This window comes from Diuraphis noxia, unplaced genomic scaffold (genome assembly GCF_037042655.1).
Source record: "Diuraphis noxia isolate RWA-SAM2 unplaced genomic scaffold, SU_Dnox_SAM2 contig0003, whole genome shotgun sequence".
NCBI classification, from domain to species: Eukaryota; Metazoa; Arthropoda; class Insecta; order Hemiptera; family Aphididae; genus Diuraphis; species Diuraphis noxia.
In genome coordinates, this window is record NW_028301713.1 from 79201738 (window position 1) to 79223647 (window position 21910).

General features: G+C 28.0%; 4 protein-coding genes across 4 annotated transcripts; all 4 read right to left on the minus strand.

The window, feature by feature from the left end:
- Nucleotides 1-892: 892 nt before the first annotated feature.
- Nucleotides 893-4190, minus strand: LOC107163302 (cathepsin B-like). Its single transcript, XM_015510657.2, has 5 exons — nt 3988-4190; nt 3538-3915; nt 2270-2426; nt 1381-1488; nt 893-1307 (listed from the first exon to the last, which is right to left on the minus strand). The coding sequence occupies exons 1-5, from the start codon at nt 4084-4086 to the stop codon at nt 1096-1098; spliced, it is 954 nt and encodes a 317-aa protein (XP_015366143.1). The 5' UTR covers nt 4087-4190; the 3' UTR covers nt 893-1095.
- A 2587-nt stretch (nt 4191-6777) lies between these two features.
- On the minus strand, nt 6778-8924 carry LOC149057816 (uncharacterized). Its single transcript, XM_089223890.1, has 4 exons — nt 7650-8924; nt 7173-7235; nt 6949-7038; nt 6778-6876 (listed from the first exon to the last, which is right to left on the minus strand). Exons 1-4 carry the CDS (start codon nt 8484-8486, stop codon nt 6820-6822), a joined length of 1047 nt encoding a protein of 348 aa, XP_089080016.1. The 5' UTR covers nt 8487-8924; the 3' UTR covers nt 6778-6819.
- A 3149-nt stretch (nt 8925-12073) lies between these two features.
- On the minus strand, nt 12074-15538 carry LOC149057817 (uncharacterized). Its single transcript, XM_089223587.1, has 5 exons — nt 14232-15538; nt 13755-13817; nt 13531-13620; nt 13349-13458; nt 12074-12229 (listed from the first exon to the last, which is right to left on the minus strand). The coding sequence occupies exons 1-4, from the start codon at nt 15066-15068 to the stop codon at nt 13402-13404; spliced, it is 1047 nt and encodes a 348-aa protein (XP_089079713.1). The 5' UTR covers nt 15069-15538; the 3' UTR covers nt 12074-12229; nt 13349-13401.
- Nucleotides 15539-15630: 92 nt separating this feature from the next.
- On the minus strand, nt 15631-19061 carry LOC149057818 (uncharacterized). The gene is made up of 4 exons (XM_089223588.1): nt 18208-19061; nt 16947-17009; nt 15962-16051; nt 15631-15895 (listed from the first exon to the last, which is right to left on the minus strand). The coding sequence occupies exons 1-4, from the start codon at nt 19042-19044 to the stop codon at nt 15839-15841; spliced, it is 1047 nt and encodes a 348-aa protein (XP_089079714.1). The 5' UTR covers nt 19045-19061; the 3' UTR covers nt 15631-15838.
- Nucleotides 19062-21910: the final 2849 nt, after the last annotated feature.

Consider the following 21910-nt stretch of genomic DNA (forward strand, 5'->3'; position numbering starts at 1 on the left):
ATGGTTTTTTTTTTTACCGAGTGAGTCCGTGTATATGAGTGTGCACTGATTCTCTGAGCGGTAGCAATTTTCGTGGCTTTATATTTAGATTTTTTTATGTATATTATAGGTATACAATTAATACGTTCACTAAATAGTAAATAATTGCACTGTAATAAAACAATTTAAACTGTAATGTATATGATAAAAGCGATGTAGATACAATATATTGTAGGTATTAATTTTATTATAATATATTTTAATATGTAATTGGTATTAAATATTAAGTACCTATATTTATGAAAAATAACATAATTTTCTGTTTTTGCCTTTTGTCTTTTGGAACAAATTTTATTACTAAAAAATAGTGTTTTGCATCAACAGTAAAATTGTGCTATTACCTATTGTAATCATGCTTGGGCAAATTAATTTAAATTAGCAAACTTGTTTTTCTTAATTTAAATATAATGTTATTTCTAAATTAAATATAGAAACTATTATATTTAATATGTTTTAATTACTAATTATTAGTTAATAAATTTTTAAAATATTTTAAACGCAGTTATTCAGTACATATATTTTGGAACTCTACTTTACTGTTGTTTTTTGTGATGGTATTAAATATATTATACTATTAAAGTATTTTACAACGATTCTATTATATGATTAAAATAATATTTGAATAACCAAATTAAAATTTATTTTGTATCTCGAGAGTTGAGGATCAATTATCTATGAATAAAAATGGTTAGATATTTATTAATTATTGACAGTTTTTGATGGTAGGTACTTAAAGAAAATGTATATCATGGTCTTTGAAGTGATAGGTTTTATTTTTATTTTGGTATTATGTATTTTATGTTCATGTTAAACATGATAAATACATTACCTATCCAACAAGGAGACAATAGTATAAACACTTGAATGATTATTATTTTTAATAATAAATTATGTATACATTGTTGATATAAGTACATATTATATTATAATAATGAATATGTTGTGTAAGTATTAAGCATATATCAAAATGTATATTTTATGATATTTATCGTACAGTCCAACACTAATTGATAGTGATTTTATAACAGAATCATAAATTCATAAACAATAAATGTATTATAATGGTAATCCAGCGTACATTTTTTCTTGGAAGAAGCATCCGTCATTGCCTCTTGAAATCTTAAACGTTCCATAATAACCCCAATCCGTACCGAATGAGTTGGCTACCAACCAGTACGGATTGTCTTTTTCTTCACCCCAACCGAAAATCTTTACGCTATGTACAGTAAAAAAATCGACATCTGACTGCTCGTCATACTGATATACACCTTGAAAGTTAAAAAAAAAAATGTGTTTTAATTTAAATAGTTACTACTACAAAAACATATAATTTTCACATACCGTATTTGTAATCAATCAGGTCTCTGTACATATAAAACTGAGTTGTTATCGGGCCATTTTCAAAAATTTCTTTCATAGCCATGTAAGGAGACACTTTATAATACTTACCTATAATTATAAAAACAATAATTTTTAAGTACGAGCAATATGCTAGTTGGAACATAAATAATATTAAAGACAACTGACTAGATATTATATATTTAGCAAGGCTATATAATCTGAAATATTTACTGTTATAATATTATAAATTTGACATGAATGATAAATCCATGAGTTAAATAGGTAAATGTTTAAAGTGAATCTAGATTTAATAAGTACTTTTATTGTTTATTATGGTTTTAAAATTTAATTAGTTTCAATTGTAACATGTAAGTATGTATGAAAAAAATAAATACAGAAAACATATTTAAAATTCACTGAATATCAAAATAAAAAATAGTATAAAATAGTTCGAAATGTAAATCCTATAAATTTCAGAAAAAAGGTACATAGTTCGTTTTTATTTTATTGATAATGAAGAAAATTCTAATATCGACCATACATAGTAGTTTAAAATGTATATTCAAGTGATTGTACATCTTTTTAAATCTTTTTTTTTATTAAAATAAGTATCTATTCTATTGTTTTAAATGGATTTATAAATAAAAGTTTTTGTAAAAGTAATTATGTTATTTTTTTGCGATCAATAAATGTTTAATTATTATGTTTAGCTTTTAGAGTTTTATCTAAAACAAAAAAACCAATTTTAGTTAGTTATAATTATAAAAATGAAACTCTAAAAGTCTAAAACATAACTGAAAATATATGAAAAATCTAAAAATTAAACTATATTAGATCGTATTAATATCATGTATAATAAACGTCTGAATTATGAAAGAATATTATTTACCCTTATGAATGTCGCTTCTTAATGAAGTGTAGTGAGTTGGGTTATAACATTTTTTTTCACATATTGGTGTTTCTTCTCTGTGATATGTTGTACAACTATGCCCAGGTGGTTTTTCATTTATTAATTTACATGGTGGGATTGTATATGGTTGACAACCCTAAAAATTAAAATATGTTTACATAATGGTTCTGTTATTTTTGAATGAATGAAAGTATGAAAAAAGAATTAATTTTCAGGTTGTTGGTTCAAAAACTTTTATAAAGGGTCCAAGAGTTATCAAGCTTGTATGTGATACTTCATGTAAGTAAGTAGTTGTAATACGTTGTAACATGTAATAATAATATTTTTTTTTTCTAATATTTTAATATTTTAGATTTATTTTATCTCTAATTCATCTGGATGATGATGTTTAAGATGTTTTCATCTTTAAAAGTCAATTTTAATAAAATTATTAGATAGTTTTGATAAGTAAATATTATGTATATTTTAAATATAAATATAAATATCCAATACATGGCAGTTAATGTAAAATACGATATCCAAAACTATTACATCAAATCATAGTATTATAAAAAATTTTAAAAAAATTACAATACAATTTAAGTAGATATGAAAGAGAATAGTTGGAGTATGTTACACAAAAAAATGTAAATTAACTTGGTTGTCTATATATCTAAATTAATTGTTTTATGAAACAAAAATGTAATGTACTTAGCCCGATAAGTATATAAAAAATTTACTTTAATGTTTAATTTAATTCTAAAACTCTACGGTTTTATTTTTTAAATTTTAACTCCTAAATGTTTAATATATTGATAAAACAAAAATATAGGTTAAAAAACCAATAGGTTTGTTTTTACATTCAGAATTTAAATTTACAAAAGCGTTATTATTATACGCCAAAACATTTTAGTTTAAAATTAGTAAAATATGTCAAATTGTTCGGAACAAGAAATTTATTTCGTTTAATCATGGTGAATTTTTTTATTATAAAATAAAATTGTAATTTTAACGGTAAATATTATGTGTTAAAACCGGAGCCTATAGTGTAGCTTATAAGATTGATATAAGGTTAATGTTTTGTACGTTGATTATTTTAATTTTTAAATTCCAAATATTCTTTTATGAATTGTTAATTTTCAACTTAAAATTGACACTATATATTATTGTATGAATATAATGCGGAGTGACTAATGAAGTAATGACTAATTATAACTCAGATGGTTTGCTTTAGATTAATTGAACTATAAACTGATGTATAATAATACCTGGTTTGAGTTATAATCACCACCTGACACAAATCCATGTCTCCTGTAAAAGTCCCATGACTCAAATAATGATCCACCATCACATCCATGTCCACACAAATAGCAACAAGAAATAATATGCTGTGCAGACATTATAGGATTTTTCGTTCCATTGGAATGGATACATATTCTATCAGATACTGCAGAGGCTGCTGCTATAGCGTAACTCGAACGACAGTTTCCTTGATTATAAATATAACCAATTGATGGACAATTGGGCCATTTTTTTCTCGAATCGAAATTTTTTGGTAGACCATTCGTAAAATAAACACTATTGCCTCCTCCACGTGAGTTCGACATAGTGTAATTTTGGTTGATAAGTGCTGGTTCTAGAAATATCTATTAAAAACAATATGTGTTATTGTAAGTACTTTAAAATAGAATAACATTTTAAGCAAAATAAGAGCAAACCTTGACATGATCGTCTAAATTATATTGGTAATTTGATTTAGTACTCTGTCCAGTGGCATACGTAATGAAAACCGAAATAAATACTAATTTAAAAATCATTTTTTTTTTTTTTTTTTAAATTAAAACAAAAAATTGTTGAAATTCAAAGTTATAACTACGTTACGTTGTATAACTATTCAGGAATAGTTACAGTCACGTATAACCAAACAGTTTATAGAGTGGCCCTATATAAAAAATAAAAGATTACACAGTACTTAAGAAGCATTTAATCTGTTTATTAAACTTTTAAAATACCTAGGTATTATATTATAGAAAAAAAATTGATTATTATAATAAAAATAATTATCATATTAAAGTTATTATCATTATTTGTTCTCTGATGTTGAATATGGAAACAATATATACGTTTACTTTTAAAATGATACTATTATAAAAATGATTTTTTTTTTTTACTTTATATATTCTACAAGTAACTACTTAAGTTTTAATGAATACGAGTATTTGTTACATACAAATTATAAAAAAAAACATTATTTGTATTCCTAATCAGGACTCTCAATAATATAAGTTATTGAGATAAAAATATTTTAAACGTTAAAAAAATTGATATTTTCATAATGACGATTTTAGAACTGTGAGCTAATGAATACAATTTTTTTTAGTTGATACCATATAATACACTAAATAATAATTTATAACCGTAAATAATTAAGAATTCATTATGAAATTAATTTTTATTTTTATTTGATCAAGTTAGTCTCGTCATTTGTAATCTTTTTTACATTAATTTGTAACGTAATTACTTTGGTTTCACTAAGCAGTGAAATTATTCTTGCTAAGCCTACTGTAGTTTTTCGTCAATATTTTCGAACCAGTTTTATATCTATACAATCTGTTAAGTTTATTAAAGTAATACTTTATACTTGTATAGGTTCATTTATTATAAAGAAATTTTTGAAATTTTTTGTTTTTAATTAGCAATCGTTAATCCATCATTACTGAATTATAATATATATTTTTAACTTTTAACCTACCTGCTACTAAGATAACCTAAAAGCTCTACTTGATCTGCTGTATAATAGATTTATAGTGCACTTCGTCATTTAGTAGATATCTGTAATAGATAATTTCAATAGAATCTTTATATCTACATTAAAAATAATTCTGAACAGTGTTTATTAATTGATAATATATATATATTATATATTCTTCTTAGTACAATTTAGCTTACAAAAATATTTGATATTATGCTATATGATATAAAATTATTTCATTTATGATGTTTAAGCCAAAATCATTTTATTAATATTATAATGTATATTAATTACCTATATCATTAAAATTTTTTTGTTTTTTCTTTAATGTGCGTTAGCAAACAAAGGTCCGCGTACGGGTGATGAAGATAGTACAGGATAGGTAGAGCTTTTTTGGTAAAATGTTATCTAATATATGAAAATGTACATGTGAAAACTACATTTTGTATAAGGTTTTCAAGAATTTTTTCCCCAAGATACATTTTGAATGATAAAAAGTTTAAAATAAGATTATATATGGTTTTAAAATTCAATTTTGCATAAAAAAAAAGTATTATAGTGAAATGTTTAAGCTTGTTCGATTGATATTTTTTAATTAAAACGAAATAATAACTTTAATCATTAGAGAAAACGGCATTATTTTAAGTTAAAATATCCAATTTTGATAAAATGTAATCTAATGATGTTCAATAATTTTAAATAACTGTTATAACAGATTTGAGGAAAATGATGGTATGTTTAATTTTTTAATCCTAAAATTTAAAGTATTATGGTTTTTTGATTAATAAATAATTTTTCAAATGTGATTTTGTACCAAAATAAAAAAGAATATAATCAATATTAAAATAAGTCAGTGTTTCATTGATATTTAAATTATTCTGTTTTATCCATTTTTAATTTTTCAGAAAATTATTGATACATTTTTACTTTTAACCCTCTAAATATCAACTAAGTCTTAAATCTTACAGAAACCACCAATTAAAATGGGGCGATTGTAAACTCTCCCGATGATAAACTCTCCCGGGTTTAGTCCAATACTACCTGACGGGACATGTAAGCTCTTCCGGGTCTAGTTCAGTACTAGGTACCTGAAAAGAACATGTAAACTCTCCCGGGTCAACTTCAGTACTACTAATCTAGCTGGGGAGCATGGGGAATAATTCGTTTTACACAGTTAGAATTGGTCGAGCCATTATAGTCGATATTGTTTTAAATATTTTAATTAAAAATACTCCAACGGTAATTAAATATTTAAATGACAAATAAAAAAACAAATACTAACCTGTGTTAGCACAAAATAAATACAGTTATACAATTCATAATAAAAATTATAATCACAATCTCTGCAGTGTAGCCAATTCATAGAGTAGCAATAACATTTAAAATAACTCGGGAGAGTTCGCACATTTCATTCAGGTAAACATAATATTGACCCGAGAGAGTTTACCATTGGGAGAGTTTACCACCGCACTTAAAATGTATGTATTTAATAATTTTCCTTCGAAATACGACAATATTGTGAATTGTAGAAAGTATATAATTAATATCGAATTTAATATAAAATTATTATATAATAAATATAAAATTATAACATAAATATACGAACTAACAATATTACAGTATAATATATTATATTATATTATTATAATTTATAAAAATAAACTTATATTTTATAATTATAATCAGAAAGAATAGATTTATAGATAAAACGTATTTGTTATTTTTAAAAACTTATATACTTACACTTAATATTTACAGTGATTCTGATTTAATCGTATCGAATAGGATCTGTTGTTTATTAAGAAAATTTCATTTGAATTTGAAAAATCAGAAATGCTGTGATTACCATGGCAATCTTAAGAAAAAAAAAATACATTAATTAAAATCAAATCTTCGTGATTATTTTTTTTATTAAAATGTTACATACTGATTTCAGACTTCTGTAATTCATCTCAAAAATATTGCATGGCATGAAACTGAAATCTGCGTGTAATATATGTAAAGAAGCATATTTTATCTGAAAAAATAAGTTATCATTAAACTAAAAACTAAAAAAAGGTTAGGTTAGATACTATTAGCGATAGTTAAATAAGACAAAATATACATTATTAGGTTATTTTGCCAATTGATTACTTTAAATGTATCATTTACCTGTCTGAAATCTGAATTGAAGTTAATGCTCACCGAATTCAAGACTTTTTGTGTTTTTAGTAGCTAATAACAGTGGATAAAAAAAAAATGATCATAATTAATGAATAAGTATTATCTATAATCTAAATTATGAAAGTCAGTTATCATTCCTGAAAAAATATGACTCGTAAAAAATTTCAATTCTCGCAAGCACTCGGAAAATGAATCGTTGAATGTAAAATAGAATTACATCAAACAACTGAGCAAGTACGCGTTTCGTTTGTTAAGACGTTTGAACGAGTTCGGAAAATAAAAAATATTGTTAAATCACCTATTACGTTATTGAGAAACTAAGATAATATAAGACGTTACGACAGTTATTTAAGTCCCCTATACTTGTTATTATTAATAATAATTTATTTTTCTAAGATAATATAAAAATACGAATTCAACATGTATAGAAATCTTATACAGGTAAATGTTTCGAAGCGTACCCACCTCTAGTTTACAGTTTTTCGACATTCGGATAATCTCAAACATCCAAGAGGCGCTGAACAACGCGTTGACGAAATAAGCGATTGTTCGTAGTAAGCTTTTGTGACTGTAGCCGTACAAGTACATCATGAACACGAAGAACACGATCTCTGCGATCGTGCACACCATAAATGCGACGATGGTGACGCCGAACTGGTGACGGACTAGTCGGACGGCCATCTTCCTGAGGTCGTCCCACCGGCCGCGGTACGTCCGCCATTCGGCCACCGTGGTCAGCCGGCCGTTGATGTCCTGAGTGGACATCCGAATTGTGTCCATCAGGAACACGTACGTCAACAGCGGCACCTTGGACCACACGTTGTACACGATGATCATGACGTACTCGGTTATCGTGAAATACGCGAAATTGGTATCCAAATGGAACATGGTGAACCCGATGAACTCGATGAACACTGACATGCACAGCCACACAGCCGAGTACCAAGCAAACGGCGCCAGGGACATGGCCGCGGCTTTTTCTGTCATGGCGTCGTTCAGCTCGTGTATGGCATCCGACAGCGATCGTTTGTTGAACTGCCACATGATCAACATCACCGGCGGAGTCAGCAGGTACGTGTACACCTTGGCCACGCTCATCACTGTCGTGATGTCCCACACGTACGGCATCCTCTGCTGCACGGCGGTCGTCACGTGATCGTACCCGTACGCACAGTAAAGCAGATTGGCCAGCACAATTAGCGCGTCCACGGTGGCAGCCGCTAAATCGGTCTGCTGGAGCCCAAACCCGAAAAGCCGACACATGTTCACCGTGAATTTCAGGCGTTCTCGCAACGTTGACATTTACTCAGCGACTGTTATCGTTGTAATCATCATCACCATCGTACTAGCAGAAGGGGAGGGGTTCAATCATTTGTTTTGTTCTTCAGTGTTTTTTTTTCATGTTCTTTTTCTCACTTGTGCACTTGTTATGGATTTACAATGTTATGTGCTAGTCCATTATGGCGTTTTTTAGTGAATTTTTTCTCGAAGATTAATATAGATGACAAAATAGTAATATTTTCTATCACTAGTTAAATGTCGATTAGGAAAAAACTGCTCTGACCGAAGCTTGGTTAAAAATTCAATTTAATATAAGAGTTAAACAATATTGCCATACCATCTTTCTTACGAATAACGCGGAATTAAGATAGTTTCACCCGTATGACCTTTTGTCATATTATACATGTTATTAAGTTATTGAAAAAAAATTATTCGATTAAATTCGTGTCATGGTTGACACTGTTGACAGAGCTCAGTATACTATATTAAAAATTAATGTAAGTGTTTTGATACTTTTATTGCTTTAAATTTTTAATGCATACATTGATGTTTTAAAAACGAAAAATATACTAAACTCTAAATAAATATAATACAATTTAAGTATAAAATGTATAAATGTATTAATGCAATTGAAAAAAGTTGAAGTATGATTGTTCGAGGGAACGTACGATTAATTATGCTTCATCGGCCACCGACCGACTGACAGACAGACAGACACACAGAGTCATGTATCATTATTATTATTTTTGACTCTAATATGTAATTTTTAAATAATATAACACTAATTTGTTGTTTTAAAAAAGTATCATATACTTACACACTTACACATTATATTTATAGTAATTATGATTTGATATAATTTTATGGTTATAGGTATTTTTCTAGGATAGTTTAATCTGAATTTGATTAATCAAAAATGCTAAGATTATGTTGCAATCTTAAAAAAAAATGCATTAATACAAAATAATAATCATGACTTTCCACAGTAAATTTGAACATACTGATCTCAAATTTCTGTAATTCATTTTAAAAATATTGCACATCATTAAAATTTGCGTGTAAAATATTATGTAAAGATGTATATTTTATCTGAAAATAATAAGTTACCTTTAAACTAAAATTTACAGTTATTTATAAATTTAACGTGTTTCGTTAATATTTTAATAACAATTAACTAAAAACAATAATATTTTAAAGCAGAAATTATACTAATGTTTTAGTTGCTTCGTACATTAATCATAGATATAAGTTCATTATTAATTAAGACATGTAAACTAATGGCCTATGCTGCCGAGTTGTCATTTTTTTACGATCAATAAAAAAAAAAGTTCATTATTTTAACAGTTACATTTTTTTGAACGACATTTTATGTTCACTTTAATATTTGTCAGTGAAGCCTCTAAATGAGAAGTTATATTTTTAATTTAATAATTTGAAATCGAATACTTTTCTAAAATTTTAAACGTGTATGTCAAATATTTAATAAATAGTATTTATTTACTAGCATTGCACATTAGAGAAACTTTTGTTTCCTGTGAAGTACAATTCTCTTCCTCCTATATAATAAATCTATAGTCTTGTCTAAATCTAAAGTTCTCATAACTACATAGCATTAACTACATAACTGTTCAACATAAATTATACACGAACAATTAAAAAGGTACTTTGTTTTAAATTATGAAATTAAAATTACGCATTTTGTATTCTTAAATAGTAAAATCAATAAACTATTATTAATAAGTAAAATATAGAGCAATTTGATTTTAAAATAAATAGCAGGCATGATCCATAACAAACAATTAACAAGGAATTTGGATCGAATACCAAACCTAAATCATTTGAGTATATACTTATACATTCAAAGCTTAAGAGGTCCAAAATACCTTGTGTCAATTGTATGAGATAAAAATAAAAATAATTGTTTATCTCAGCGGTTCCCAACCTGTGCACCGTGGTGCCCTGAGGGCACTGCTAGCTCATTTAAGGGGCGCCACGGCTCATCCGAGAATGAAAAAAATTATTAAATTATATATTTTAAAAATTAATTGTAGTTAAAAAGACAAAAAATTATTTACGTACAAAATTACTTAGAATACTATCTGTAGGTATATCCAATATTAAATATAATGTTTCTAATATGTGTCGAATAATTCAATAATAGATAAAAATAGATAAAAACATTGCCAAACTTTCCAAAAATAAGCAGCCTCAAATATCTCATTAATTATTAGTTTTTCACTATTAAAACAGAATTTTTTTTTAATTTCAACAATATAATTATAATTTATTAATAATAATATGTATTATGTTCAATAAAATTATTTAAATCAGTTATGAATGAAAACTAGTGTTTATTTTAATCACGTTTTTCGTGATATTTACAGAAGGGAACCTAACAAAATTTGTACAAACAATAGTGCACCACCTGCTAAAAAGGTTGGGAACCGCTGGTTTATCCTATTTTATATTAGGTTACTAATAATACTTTATTACTCTATCTTATAATATATTGATTATTTACTTGTTTGTAATCTGAATTAAAGTTAATGCTAATCGAATTCAAAACTTTTTGTGTTTTCAGTAACTAATAAATAAATATATTTTATTAATAAAAATACTAAATAAGTAATATTATCTATAAACTAAATTATAGTAACAAATTGACATCCCTGACAAAAATATATCACGAATAAAGAATCTTTAAATATAAAAATCACGATAAAATAATAGCTGTATAACAATAAACAGGCAAATCCCTTTGCCATAAAAATTAATAATCTAATTTACCAATCCAAGAAATACATACGTTTTATATGGACTCCAGGATATTGCAATATAGAAGGAAACGAGGTAGCAGACAAAGCAGCACGTAATGCAATAAATAATCCCAACAGTAAACTATTACACCTTATGTCTCCAGTTGACATACACAGAAATATCGAATAATACTAAATACAACTATGGAACTCAGAATGGCATCAAATAACAGAAATCAAGTTAAGGGATATTAAACTATTAGTGGAACCGTGGCCAAAACTCAACAATTTTAAGCCGAAAAGATGAGATCATACTAAATAGACTTAGAATTGGCCATACGCGATTCTCCCATGGATGCCTGATGGGAAAATTCGAACCATATGCCCGTCCTGCAACTTAATCATCACCGTCAAACACGTACTTATTCGTTGTCAACTTTTTACCAAAGCCAGAGAAGAACACGCAATCCAAAATAAATTTTATGAAGCCATTGGAGCTTCTACAGATCCAGAAAAAAATAATTTCTTTCCTAAAAAAAATTTAAAAGTACAACTTGATATAATTTTAACCTATTGTAAATATATTATATATTATAATCTAACTTAAACTATTACTATACTGTAAGCTAATAATCTTTAGTTGATGCTGTAACTTAAAAAAAAAAAAAAAATAATAACATATCCAATTTGAAGGACATTTTTTTACAACATCTACTGACTACTTAAATTATTACTTAAAGAAATTTATAATTAAAATCAGTACTTTTTATTATTATATGACTATGATAATTATTATATTATCAACTAATTTTAAAAATCGTTAATTTTTATTACTTATTAGTGTATTTTAAATTTTGATAAAACGTATTTGTTATTTTTAAAAACTTTATACTTAAACTTAATATTTACAGCGATTCTCATTTAATCGTATCGAATAGGATCTGTTGTTTATTAAGATATTTGAATTTGAATTTGAAAAATCAGAAATGCTGTGATTACCATGGCAATCTTAAAAAAAAAAAAAATACATTAATTAAAATCAAATCATTATTGTGATTATTTTTTTATTAAAATGTTACAATTTAAAATATTATGGTTTTTTGATTAATAAATAATTTTCAAATGTGATTTTGTACCAAAATAAAAACGAATATAATATATATTAAAATAAGTTAGTGTTTCTTTGATATTTAAATTATTTTGTTTTATTTAATTTATCCATTTTTAATTTTTCAGAAAATTATTGGTACATTTTTACTTTTAACCCTCTAAATATCAACTAAGTCTTAAATCTTACAGAAACCATCATATAAAATGGGGCAATTGTAAACTCTCCCGATTTTATTGGCATGTAAACTCTCCCGATGGTAAGCTCTCTCGGGTTTAGTCCAATACTACCTGACGGGAACATGTAAAGTCTTCCGGGTCTAGTTCAGTACTACGCCTGAAGAGAACATGTAAATTCTCCCGGGTCTACTTCAGTACTACTAAGCTAGCTGGGGAGCATGGGGTATTATTCGTTTTATACAGTTAGAATTGGTTGAGCCATTATAATCGATATTGTTTTAAATATTTTAATTAAAAATACTCTAACGGTAATTAAATATTTAAATGACAAATAAAAAAACAAATACTAACCTGTGTTAGCACAAGATAAATACAGTAATACAATTCATAATAAAAATTATAATCAGAATCTCTGCAGTGTAGCCAATTTATAGAGTAGCAATAACATTTAAAATAACTCGGGAAAGTTTGCACATTTCATTCAGGTAAACATAATATTGACCCGAGAGAGTTTACCATTGGGAGAGTTTACTAGTTTTAAAAATCGGGAAACTTTACCATACAATCGGGAGAGTTTACCACCACCCTTAAAATGTTTAATAATCTTCCTTCGAAATACGACAATATTGTGAATTGTAGAAAGTATATAATTAATATCGAATTTAAAATTTAATATGAAATTATTATATAATAAATATACGAACTTACAATATTACAGTATAATATATTATATTATATTATTATAATTTATAAAATAAACTTATATTTTATAATTATAATCAGAAAGAATAGATTTATAGATAAAACGTATTTGTTATTTTTAAAAACTTATATACTTACCCTTAATATTTACAGTGATTCTGATTTAATCTATCGAATAGGTCTGTTGTTTATTAAGAAAATTTCATTTGAATTTGAAAAATCAGAAATGCTGTGATTACCATGGCAATCTTAAGAAAAAAAAAATACATTAATTAAAATCAAATCTTCGTGATTATTTTTTTTATTAAAATGTTACATACTGATTTCAGACTTCTGTAATTCATCTCAAAAATATTGCATGGCATGAAACTGAAATCTGCGTGTAATATATGTAAAGAAGCATATTTTATCTGAAAAAATAAGTTATCATTAAACTAAAAACTAAAAAAAGGTTAGGTTAGATACTATTAGCGATAGTTAAATAAGACAAAATATACATTATTAGGTTATTTTGCCAATTGATTACTTTAAATGTATCATTTACCTGTCTGAAATCTGAATTGAAGTTAATGCTCACCGAATTCAAGACTTTTTGTGTTTTTAGTAGCTAATAACAGTGGATAAAAAAAAAATGATCATAATTAATGAATAAGTATTATCTATAATCTAAATTATGAAAGTCAGTTATCATTCCTGAAAAAATATGACTCGTAAAAAATTTCAATTCTCGCAAGCACTCGGAAAATGAATCGTTGAATGTAAAATAGAATTACATCAAACAACTGAGCAAGTACGCGTTTCGTTTGTTAAGACGTTTGAACGAGTTCGGAAAATAAAAAATATTGTTAAATCACCTATTACGTTATTGAGAAACTAAGATAATATAAGACGTTACGACAGTTATTTAAGTCCCCTATACTTGTTATTATTAATAATAATTTATTTTTCTAAGATAATATAAAAATACGAATTCAACATGTATAGAAATCTTATACAGGTAAATGTTTCGAAGCGTACCCACCTCTAGTTTACAGTTTTTCGACATTCGGATAATCTCAAACATCCAAGAGGCGCTGAACAACGCGTTGACGAAATAAGCGATTGTTCGTAGTAAGCTTTTGTGACTGTAGCCGTACAAGTACATCATGAACACGAAGAACACGATCTCTGCGATCGTGCACACCATAAATGCGACGATGGTGACGCCGAACTGGTGACGGACTAGTCGGACGGCCATCTTCCTGAGGTCGTCCCACCGGCCGCGGTACGTCCGCCATTCGGCCACCGTGGTCAGCCGGCCGTTGATGTCCTGAGTGGACATCCGAATTGTGTCCATCAGGAACACGTACGTCAACAGCGGCACCTTGGACCACACGTTGTACACGATGATCATGACGTACTCGGTTATCGTGAAATACGCGAAATTGGTATCCAAATGGAACATGGTGAACCCGGTGAACTCGATGAACACTGACATGCACAGCCACGCAGCCGAGTACCAAGCAAACGGCGCCAGGGACATGGCCGCGGCTTTTTCTGTCATGGCGTCGTTCAGCTCGTGTATGGCATCCGACAGCGATCGTCTGTTGAACTGCCACATGATCAACATCACCGGCGGAGTCAGCAGGTACGTGTACACCTTGGCCACGCTCATCACTGTCGTGATGTCCCACACGTACGGCATCCTCTGCTGCACGACGGTCGTCACGTGATCGTACCCGTACGCACAGTAAAACAGATTGGCCAGCACAATTAGCGCGTCCACGGTGGCAGCCGCTAAATCGGTCTGCTGGAGCCCAAACCCGAAAAGCCGACACATGTTCACCGTGAATTTCAGGCGTTCTCGCAACGTTGACATTTACTCAGCGACTGTCATCGTTGTAATTATCATCACCATCATCATTATAATGGTAAATTTTAGAATATTATTCTCGTACAAGCCAAAGGTTGGAGTTCTATCATTTGTTTTTTTCCTCAGGGGTTTTTTTTTTCATGTTCTTTTTCTCACTTGTGCACTCGTTATGGATTTACAATGTTATGTGCTAGTCTGTTTTGGCGTTTTTTAGTGAAGTATTACTCAAAGATTAATATAGATGACAAATAGTAATATTATCTATCACTATAGTTAAAAGTCGATTGGGAAAAAACTGCTCTGACCGAAGCTTGGTTGAAAATTCAATTTAATATAAGAGTTAAACAATATTGCCATACCATCTTTCTTATGAATAACGCGCAATTAAGATAGTCACACTCGTATGATAAAACTATGTGATATTATTCATGTTATTGAGTTATTGACATTAATTATTCGATTAGATTCGTGCCATGGTTGACAGAGCTCAATATACTATATTAAGAATTATTGTAAGTTTTTCGATACTTTTATCGCTTTAAATTTTTAATGCGTACATTAATGTTTGAAAAATGAAATATATACAAAACTCTAAATAAATATAATACAATTTAAGTATAAATGTATAAATGTATTAATGCAATTGAAAAAAGTTGAAGTATGATAGTTCGAGCGAACGTACGATAAATTATACTTTATCGCCTACGACCGACTGACAGACACAGACACAGATTTAATATAATCGTACGGTAATAGGTATACGTAGGTATTAGGTTCTAGGATAGGTTCATCTGAATTTGATAAATCAGATATGCTAAGATTAATGTTGCAATCTTAAAAAAAAAAATACATTAAAACAAAATAATAATCATGATTATCCATAGTGAATCTGAACTTACTGATCTCAAAGTCCTGTAATTCATTTCAAAAATATTGCACGGCATAAAACTGAAATTTGCGTGTAACATATGCAAAGATGTATATTTTATCTGAAAATAATAAGTTACCTTTAAACTAAAATTTAGAGTTATTTATAAATTTAACGTGTTCCGTTAATATTTTAATAACAATTAACTAAAAACAATAATATTTTAAAGCAGAAATTATACTAATGTTTTAGTTGCTTCGTACATTAATCATAGATATGTTCATTATTAATTAAGACATGTAAACTAATGGCCTATGCTGCCGAGTTGTCTTTTTTTTACGATCAATAAAAAAAAAAGTTCATTATTTTAACAGTTACATTTTTTTGAACGACATTTTATGTTCACTTTAATATTTGTCAGTGAAGCCTCTAAATGAGAACTTATATTTTTAATTTAATAATTTGAAATCGAATACTTTTCTAAAATTTTAAATGTGTATGTCAAATATTTAATAAATAGTATTTATTTACTAGCATTGCACATTAGAGAAACTTTTGTTTCCTGTGAAGTACAATAATTCTCTTCCTCCTATATAATAAATCTATAGTCTTGTCTAAATCTAAAGTTCTCATAACTACATAGCATTAACTACATAACTGTTCAACATAAATTATACACGAACAATTAAAAAGGTACTTTGTTTTAAATTATGAAATTAAAATTACGTATTTTGTATTCTTAAATAGTAAAATCAATAAACTATTATTAATAAGTAAAACATAGAGCAATTTGATTTTAAAATAAATGGCAGGCATGATCCATAACAAACAATTAACAAGGAATTTGGATCGAATACCAAACCTAAATTATTTGAGTATACTTAATCATTCAAAGCTTAAGAGGTCCAAAATACCTTGTGTCAATTGCAGTATATAAAAATAATTGTTTATCTTATTTTATATTAGTTTACTAATACTACTTTATTACTATATCTTATAATATATTAATTACTTACTTGTTTGTAATCTGAATTAAAGTTAATGCTAATCGAATTCAAAACTTTTTGTGTTTTCAGTAGCTAATAAATAAATATATTTTATTAACAAAAATACCAAATAAGTAATATTATCTATAAACTAAACTATACATAGTAACAAATCGACATCCCTGAAAAAAATATATAATGAATAAAGAATCTTTAAACATAAAAATCACCAAACCTATAGTTATAAAATAATAGCTTGTCAATTTTGAAGGACTTTTTTTGCAACATCTACTGACTACTTAAATTATTACTTAAAGAAATTTATAATTAAAATCAGTACTTTTTATTATTATATATGACTGTGGCAGTAATAATATTTCGATTTTCGACTTCAGTACCTTGTTAGATCAGAAAATAAATCTAGTTGGTATTTTGGGAGGGTCGAAAGTAATTCCAAATATTTTTCTAAATAATCGGGATGAACAAACTAAACATTAAGGATAAAACGGGAATTTTTACGCAAAATCAGTTTTCGACAAAATCGATTTTGGTTTTGATGTAGCTTTAAAACAATTGACCGTAGATACATGAAATTTTCACTGAACGTTAATATAAGTATATTCTATTTATCATGCAATTTAAAAAAAAATTTTGACTAAGTTGAACTATTTACAGGAATATTCAATTTTCGATAATTATTTGTTTTTTTTTAAAAATTAAATCGATAAAAATGTATTTGTTGGGTAGAAAAGCTTGAAAATTTAATACAAGGATCCTAAAATATTGTTACAATAGCAGCTGAAAAATAATAGAAATACATAGTCATTACAAACAATTTTTCTTTTTAAATGTAAGATTTGAAAATTTAATTCAAGATTCCTTATAAGTTAGTGTATCTTTTTCAAAAAAAAAAAAAAAAATGTCCACCCGAAAGTCAAATATTTTAATAAGTATTGATAATAAGTAATTATAATCTATAATATATATCCTAGACAAATAAACCGTTTCCGCTCAGAATCGATTTTTGTATACAATATGATATAATATCATTGAATTCAAATTTAATTCCATCCATTAAAGTAACCCTGCACTGTAACCTACTGTACAGCAGAGCAATATACACTTTCCCGCTTTTTCAAAACTCGTCGATTGCATTACGGTGACTACTTCATTACCAAATCTATACAGTGACTGTTAAATAAATATTATCAACAAAGTAATATTTTTTTCGGCCAATAATTATATCAACACATAAACGATATTATAAATGTCTCGAAAGTTCTATAATAACCTCTAGTTTGCAGTTTTTCGACATGCGGATGACCTCAAACATCCAAGCGGTGCTGGTAAACGCTTTCACGAAGTGAATGGATGTTTTCAGCATGTCATCTTGATTGTAGCTGGACAAGAACACAACGAACGCGTAGAACACGATCTCTGCGATCGTGCTCACCATAAATGCGACGATGGTGACGCCGAACTGGTGACGGGCTAGTCGGACGGCCATCTTCCTGAGGTCGTCCCACCGGCCACGGTACGTCCGCCATTCGGCCACCGTGATCAGCCGGCCGTTGATGTCCTGAATGGACATCCGGATCGTGTCCATCAGGAACACGTACGTCAACAGCGGCACCTTGAACCACACGTTGTACACGATGATCATGACGTACTCGGTTATCGTGAAATACGCGAAATTGGTATCCAAATGGAACACGGTGTACCCGATGAACTCGATGAACACTGACATGCACAGCCACGCGGCCGAGTACCAAGCAAACGGCGCCAGGGACATGGCCGCGGCTGTTTCTGTCATGGCGTCGTTCAGCTCGTGTATGGCATCCGACAGCGATCGTCTGTTGAACTGCCACATGATCAACATCACCGGTGGAGTCAGCAGGTACGTGTACACCTTGGCCACGCTCATCACTGTCGTGATGTCCCACACGTACGACATCCTCTGATGCATGATGGTTGTCACGTGGTTGTACCCGTATGCGCTGTACAACAGGTTGGCCAGCACAATTAGCGCGTCCATGACGGCGGCCACGGCACCGTCGGGCTTCAGTCCCAGCCCGAACAGCCTGCAGACGTTTATCGTAGAGTTCAGGCGTCCTCTCAACGTTGACATTTACACAGCTTTTTCAACTGTCGTCGTCGCAATCATCATCATCATCATCATGATTATTTTTATAGTATTTTATTAGTTAAAAGAGGAGGATGTTCTGTCATTTGTTTTGTTCTTCAATGTTTTGTTTTTCAGTGTTTTTTTTTCTTACATCGCGGACGTGCTCATTATGAATTCGATTTTGTCAATTTAATTTTATGTGCTTGATTATGGTGTCGGTTCTTATCCGATTTTTACTCGGTTATGGATTTTACGGATGGCAGAATAATATAATATTGTCCATCATTGGTAAAAATTCGATTTGGGGGGAAAAAAACTGCTTTGAGCGAAGCTCGGTTGAAAATTAAATTTAATAAGTAAAAAATAATACTACATATTGCATCTAATGTCAGTAATATCAGCCTTTTTACGAATAGCGACTTATCGAAATAGTCACCTGAACAACTATTATTCGTTATTATTCAAAATATTTTCTTTTATATTCGAGCCACGGTCTACAGAGCTAAGTACATACTATACAGCCAAATGTAAGATGTTCGATACTTTTGACGTTTTAAATTTTTAATTTATTAATGCATGAAATACGGAAATATTTCAACGAAAAGTATTAAATATTTAAAATCACTTTTTACGTTGCATTATTTTGTTTACAATTATTTTATTATTATTTTTTGAAGTAAAACTTCTTTCTCGAGGTATGGATGGAAAAAAAATTGTCACGAAAAATGAAACGCCACGAAAGAATGAAACGTATATAATTATTGCCTTAGTTACCATAGTAATAGGTACAGTTGGTTGAATTAATCATTTTCGAAAAAATTGAATTTGAAAACGTCGTTGTGTGTATAAAATATAACTATACACATATATATATATATATATATAATATATATAGGTACTTTAAAAGTTTTCATAAGTATACCCATAAATAATATTTTTAAATAACTAATACAATTCACCTTTTAACCATCAAATTTTTTCCTAATTTGAATTAAGAATGTCTGTAAAAATAACTATATTCAATATTTTTGTAATAAAACTTCTTTCTTGAGGTATGGATTGAGGAAAAAAATCGTCACGAAAAATGAAACGCCATGAAAAAATGAAACGGTGCGCGGTGTATGAATGCGTGTGTATGACTGCGTCAGAAATCGCTTGAATGGTTAAATGTTATATACTTATATGTCCTAGTGTGATAGCGCGTCATTTGCTTAGTGTGTTTTCTATATTTTTTCAATTCTACTCTCCTCTTTGTGAAAAAAGTGAGGTTTCAAAAGTGTAGGTATTGGTAGTGTTATTGAAAATTGTTTTTTTTGTGCAAATTCTGTTATCAAATTGATTACATTGCATATATATGTTTATATATATATTATAATATATATATATATATATATATAATTATATTATAATATATTTATTTATATATACATATCATTGTAAAATCTATTGCAGTTAATAAACGTACTGTTCTTTGTTTTTTTAAAATAATATTTTCAGTGTGTAGGTAACACACTGTTTATTACATTAATTTTATGTGTTTGTTTCGTACTGATTTTTTTCACTCCTTCCCTATCTCACTTATGATTTAACGGACCCAATACTTATGAAAGAAGTTTTACTTCTCCAGAGTAACTCACACACTCTTATTTTTTAATATGATTTTTGGAACCTAAAATATACCGTAAAATTAGCCAATGATGTTTATATTTAGATTTTATATGCGTCTACCATTCATGTACCCTTTGACTGAAGATCAAATAATCGAAATAAAAAAAATACGTCTGTACTACAAACTTTGAATTTAAAATATCTCATAATTTAGACGTATTTTATTTTATGTGGTTTTATAATTTCTATGTCTAGATTTTTTCAGAGGTTCGAGTTAAGGATTATATGACTTGTTTACTCTATAATTGAAACTTTTTAAATTCAAGTCATACCTTAGCTATTTAGTATCAAAATGTAAAATACATTTTTTTAATATTTAAATAACATAAAATTCTAAACACGCTTCCATACTTAACAAACTATTTTATCTACATTAATATTTTATCTTTTGCCGCTTTTTCCTCCATTATAATGTCAATCTCTAATCTTTAAACCTTTACATACACATCACTAATCAGTTTTTCTTATTTTGCTATCATTCATCTTTAATCAAATTACTTTGAAAAAACCATGAACTATTCTTAAATAAATTCCGTCTGAAGTTCGAAGGTTATTTAATTTTATATAATCTAATTTTTATTATGATTAAAATCTCAACACGGTAAAATAAGTAATTATTATCCATCTAAATTAATTTGTTATTAATAATAACAAATTTAGAAACAAGTGAATTGAGTAAGAATTAAAATTGTATAAGTTGTCTATTATTAGACAATATTGTTATGTTTAATAATAATTTAATATACCTACATAGATATTTATAATTTAAATGCTTACTGAAAAAAACACGTCTTTACTGTTTTTTTTTTAATAAATTATAAAAATAGATTATGTATTGACAATCAGATTAACTAGTTTTTGATAAAAAATAATGGTTTAATTATTATTTTAAAAATTAGTATTAAGTTTTAGTAAAACGGTTATATTTTGAATGTAGGAACGGTAAAACCAATTTTTCAAAATGGAATGTGGACATCACTGTATTTGGATAAAATATAAAATAATTATTTTATTAAACAGTTAATTTGTAAATTTAAAAAAAAAAATGTTCACTTGTATATTTTTAAGCATCGAAATTGCATAAAATAAAACAAAATACACAAATAATAATATTTTTAATATTATTGCATTTAAAGGAAAATGGATATGTCCCAGGAGCGCTCCCGCGACCTCTTTCAGTAACAACAAAATCAATAACATA

What these genes read in the sequence shown, in the direction of transcription:
- LOC107163302 (XM_015510657.2), bottom strand. Translation starts at nt 4,086, where the DNA reads ATGATTTTTAAATTAGTATTTATTTCGGTTTTCATTACGTATGCCACT. An exon ending in ATTTAGACGATCATGTCAAG is followed by an intron (nt 3,916 to 3,987) that starts GTTTGCTCTTAT and finishes TGTTTTTAATAG; the next exon opens with ATATTTCTAGAACCAGCACT. An exon ending in GTGATTATAACTCAAACCAG is followed by an intron (nt 2,427 to 3,537) that starts GTATTATTATAC and finishes TTTAATTTTTAG; the next exon opens with GGTTGTCAACCATATACAAT.
- LOC149057816 (XM_089223890.1), bottom strand. Translation starts at nt 8,486, where the DNA reads ATGTCAACGTTGCGAGAACGCCTGAAATTCACGGTGAACATGTGTCGG. An exon ending in CGAAAAACTGTAAACTAGAG is followed by an intron (nt 7,236 to 7,649) that starts GTGGGTACGCTT and finishes CACTGTTATTAG; the next exon opens with CTACTAAAAACACAAAAAGT. An exon ending in ATTACAGAAGTCTGAAATCA is followed by an intron (nt 6,877 to 6,948) that starts GTATGTAACATT and finishes TTTTTTCTTAAG; the next exon opens with ATTGCCATGGTAATCACAGC.
- LOC149057817 (XM_089223587.1), bottom strand. Translation starts at nt 15,068, where the DNA reads ATGTCAACGTTGCGAGAACGCCTGAAATTCACGGTGAACATGTGTCGG. An exon ending in TCAATTCAGATTTCAGACAG is followed by an intron (nt 13,621 to 13,754) that starts GTAAATGATACA and finishes TTATTTTTTCAG; the next exon opens with ATAAAATATGCTTCTTTACA. An exon ending in ATTACAGAAGTCTGAAATCA is followed by an intron (nt 13,459 to 13,530) that starts GTATGTAACATT and finishes TTTTTTCTTAAG; the next exon opens with ATTGCCATGGTAATCACAGC.
- LOC149057818 (XM_089223588.1), bottom strand. Translation starts at nt 19,044, where the DNA reads ATGTCAACGTTGAGAGGACGCCTGAACTCTACGATAAACGTCTGCAGG. An exon ending in CGAAAAACTGCAAACTAGAG is followed by an intron (nt 17,010 to 18,207) that starts GTTATTATAGAA and finishes TTTATTTATTAG; the next exon opens with CTACTGAAAACACAAAAAGT. An exon ending in ATTACAGGACTTTGAGATCA is followed by an intron (nt 15,896 to 15,961) that starts GTAAGTTCAGAT and finishes TTTTTTTTTAAG; the next exon opens with ATTGCAACATTAATCTTAGC.